The 4322-nt window shown below is 42.1% G+C and overlaps 1 protein-coding gene across 6 annotated transcripts in view; it reads right to left on the bottom strand.

Annotated features, from left to right (window-relative positions):
* Positions 1-580: 580 nt before the first annotated feature.
* mib1 (MIB E3 ubiquitin protein ligase 1) overlaps positions 581-4322 on the bottom strand; it is a 70082-nt gene continuing 66340 nt past the window's right edge. For 2 of the 6 annotated variants that reach the window (XM_025066106.1, XM_025066108.1), the window contains exons 21-23: positions 4174-4245; positions 3475-3575; positions 581-2740 (exon numbers count right to left, since the gene is read on the bottom strand). In XM_025066106.1, the coding sequence (XP_024921874.1) occupies positions 2600-2740; positions 3475-3575; positions 4174-4245 (314 nt within the window). In that variant the 3' untranslated portion in view covers positions 581-2599. The remainder of the gene's footprint in view (positions 2741-3474; positions 3576-4173; positions 4246-4322) is intronic. The other 4 variants (XM_025066109.1, XM_025066107.1, XM_008334461.3 and 1 more) reach the window with 3 other exon arrangements.

The raw sequence follows: 4322 nt of genomic DNA, 5'->3' as shown, positions 1-4322 counted from the left end.
GTATTAGGATCTTATTATTATAAATATACACTACTTTATTCTCAAAAATATACAACTTTTTATTCAGAAATCTTATATTTTATAATACAACTTATAAGTCTCTGGCTTATAAATTACTTTATTTTTTAGAATTATAATTAAGAAAATATTTTATATTGATTCTTGATTTTTTATTCATCACTTTTCCTACTCTGCTCTTCACCTGGGCTTTATTTTCATTTAGTTTTTCTAAAGCGTTTGGTTGTTTGGTTTTTAACTAAATATTAAATATACTTTCCCCTCTTTTTAAGAAGCAGTTACTGGTCACTCAGTAGAGCCAAAGCACACGTCACCAGGAGGGGAACACTCTTCTAAGCACAGCCGACCATCACACTGGAGTGCGGAGTCATTATTAGGTGTTAGCATTTTCAATTAGCACACACCTCCCCGCTCTGTCTCTGTGAGGCAGACGCTGCACAGCGGGAGAAAAGCAACAAAATGCTAATTTTCCGCTCACACGAAGCAGAGAAACATCTGAGCTCTGCTGGAGAAACCAAACACACCCCGGTGAAAAACAAACAGCACTTTTAATATCGCCCCGTTTGGTTCATTTAGAGCTTTATTCCAGCCACAGAGTTGTTTTTAAAAGCACTTATGAGCAATACAGACTGAACTGCTTCCATGATACGATGCCGTACTGTAACTGCACAACGTCACACATTCATGCCAACAGACGCCACAGATGAATTTGTCAACAGGACAGTCAACAGAGAGGGGGGAGGAGGCAGGGGGTACGGGAGGGGTAAAGTACAAAATAGGCTTCGTCATCACACCCACAACAAGACAACACTACCATAAAGCCAATCAGTGCTTGTAGCTTAAAGTGTTACCAGTGAGAAGAGTCAGAACTGATACTCAAAATAATAAAAGGTTTCTTTCAGTCCTCAAGAACAGGGGGACGCTTCTGGTCACACGTCCCCACAGATTCCACACATGAATAATTGTCTTTCCCAAAAACATAAGGCCTTGATCTGTCTTTAGAAAAAAAATAAGAAGATTGAATCTAAAATAAAATACTGGCGACAGGATACTTGACAGATTTGACAACAAAAGTATATATATATTTTTTTTCAGTTTCACACAAACAGATTAGCCGTACAGAGAACAATTTCTGTGGGAAAAAAAATTTCTATCTACAAAAAAAAAGCTATTGTCAAAAAAACAAAAATCAAAACAGAAATACAAAAGGAACATATTTCAACATTAACATCAAAGCAGAATGTTTAAGAGAGTTTGAGGCTACGTTCAGGCAGTGATACCTTAGAGTTTTTTGGGAGCGGTAGAAAATATTTTATTCCAAATTTTCAAGATAGACTTGTAGTAGATTGTACTTTCTAGCTCAGTAAATGCTTCAGGTAAAAGTAAAGGAACATAAATAAGAACTAGCAGAGCACCTTAAAGAAAATTTAACAGTAGATTTTGGAAGAGAATGGCACATGGGTGTCGATGGTGAAGTAGCGAAGCTTGGGGAATTGGATTTCCTTTTTTTTTTAAACAATACCAACAGGTCACATGAGAGTCGGACGTTAAACAGAGACGACAGAACGAGAACTGATCACTGAACAGAAGTGGAATACGTTTGTGTGCTCGTCTTAAATCCCAACAAACCAGCAGCCATTCAGGAGGGTGGAGTCGTTGTAACACCGTCCTTCCTCTTACTGTTTGGTAAACTAAAGTTCAGGTGTGGTGTGCTACCTGGAGGTCAGTCTGCTCTGTGTTTGATCACACAGCAGACGAAAACCACCAAAACATAGGAAGAGTATGTGTGTGTGTGTGTGTGTGTGTGTGTGTGTGTGTCAAATAATGTTTTTGTTTTTTAAACCCTGATTCAGCTTTTCTAGTGCAAAACTGCCAACAAATGGTCATCATTTACATCAGCCAAACTGAACACAGACACAAAGCCTTGAAAAAAACACTTACTGATTCTTTGACCAAGCCGTCATACTGACACAATAACTGAATGACTCATAATCCACATCGGGAGGCTTCTCATACCCAAACACTTGAAGAAAAATTCTGAAAATACAATAAGTGTCCGCTGCAGTCGGTGCCCAGCTGAACAGGAGCACGAGAAACTTTACATCCAAGGTAACAGACACTGACACGGCCGCGTCAACACTTTTTTTTGCTCTAGCGCTCAGAGCTCATCCATGTTCAAATCCAGCCACGGTGCAGCGACCGCTACAGTTTATATCCAAGACTAGGAGTCTGAACGTACTGAAACAGACTCAAGGAAAAGTCGAACGAGGAGAAGGGAGGAAGGGTGAGGAAAACCAGAAGAGGGCGGCAGTGAGAGGGGAAAAAAAAGTGACATGCATAAAGGAAACTGCGAAAATCCACATGAATACAGTCAAGCCATTAAGAGAGGGTTTGTAGTGTAGACTAAGACATGTGGACAGGCCGACTGGCTGATTCAGGTGCTGTGATGGTGGCCAAACAACAGCAGCGACAGCATAAGGAGTAGCAGCAGCAGCAGAGGCAGCCATTGTGTTTTTTTTTGTGGCCTTGCAAGCGTGAATGCTGCAAACTTTAGGAGAAGAACACGAGTCTGCGGTCAGATCTAATAAAGAAGGATGCGGCGCTCGATGGCCTTGCGGCAGATAGGACACTCGCTCATTCGATCCCCGCAAAGCTGGCACGTGCCGTGGCCGCACATGAAGATCATGTTCTTCAGCCGGTCCAGACACACCGGACACATGGTCTGCAGAGAGAAAAAGTCACCGTTTGATTTCAACTGAACAAAATCACAGGAAAAGCTGGCAAAAGTCTCAGACGTTTCTTTGCTACAGTTTCTAGGTGTGATTATCATCTCCAGACCCTAATTTCACACAACGGCAGCTCTGAACCTTATCAACCCAGAATGATGGAAGTTGTGCTGTGGCTTTAATTAAGATTTCACAAAACTTTGATTAAATTAAAACCAAAATGTGACAACACTGACACGAGCCTTCTCTGCTGGCTGCTGCGACTTACACACGTGTGGAGAGCAGTTATATGGCCAACATCGCCCTCTAGCAGATGTTTGGGCTCCAGGTGGATAAGCTCATTTGTTGGTCGTACACAAGTTGCATTGTAAAACAATGATGCAAAAAAAAAAAAGCAAAAAAAAAGATACAGCTTTACTTTAGCACATAAACACACACTTGTTTGGACAGATAAGTATTGAAGGATTGTGGACACATGCCTCACGGACACCTGGTGTACCCTGTAAGAGCATGAATGATATGACACTGCCTTTACTGCCTCTAACTAGAATCCCACTGGACGATAAGCTGTGCTTTTATTTATTTATAAATGTATTTACTATAGATTTCCCATTTTTTTGGTGTCACTTCCCTCACAACCATGTTCTGTAATCACATCACTGTGTCCAATTCCTCTGTACGCTCTATCATCGCTCTCAGGAGTGTATTGGATCCTGTGCCGTGGTTTTACCTGTTCCTTAATGTCTTGGAGCTGTTGCTGAAGCTTCTGCACGTCAGCGTTGACATTGGTGTTGTCCTTGTCTCTCTGCAGTGCTGGGATGTTTCCGCTGGCTGTTTGAACATAACAGACAAGTTTAGGAACAAACACAGCGTCGCCAGGCGGGGCATTGATCAAAGTAACAGTTTGCACTAGCAATCCCCATCAAACATCGCTGCCTCGTAATAATAAACTACTGCCAAAACAACTGGAACGCAGACACAACAACATCCTATAATATGCTGTATTTTTTAAAAATCAGGAGTGCCGTAAACAGACACAGATCAAAAACATATTTCTCATATTTCTGATTTAGCAGCGTGCCCAAAAAATATCTCAACAACAAAACCTCATGCAGTATTTAACACCATATTAACTGGAAGCGTGTGTAAAGTAATGATGCGAGACATGTGAATAGTCAGTCAATAATCAGCTGGTCCAGATCCTTTTGGGAACTCCGCACCAGGCTGGCAAACATCTGTTAGAAACAGTGATCATCACCAGTGTGACTCCTGCCATATGGATCATCAGCTACAGATCAGTGTGTGTGTGTGTGAGAACGATGGGACATCAGGAGGGCTTTGGTGGGTGGGGGGAGAAGGGGGCGAGGGCAGCATGTTTTTGAAAAACAGGCTTTTAAAGAGGGGAGGGGATTCGTGGAGGTATACTTACACCAACTTAGTGCCAGATTGTTGGGCTGTAGAAGATCCTGGGACCCCCCTGCCATAGTGTTAGAGCTCCCTGCTGGGAATAACCAGGCACAACGTTAACCTTGTTCACACCCACATGAGGCACCATGACGTGACCCGACACAGGTGGCA

Source organism: Cynoglossus semilaevis, chromosome 20, assembly GCF_000523025.1.
Source record: "Cynoglossus semilaevis isolate Cse_v1.0 chromosome 20, Cse_v1.0, whole genome shotgun sequence".
NCBI lineage: Eukaryota > Metazoa > Chordata > Actinopteri > Pleuronectiformes > Cynoglossidae > Cynoglossus > Cynoglossus semilaevis.
The sequence above is the reverse complement of the archived record's forward strand: the minus strand, read 5'-3'. Positions and strand labels throughout refer to the sequence as shown.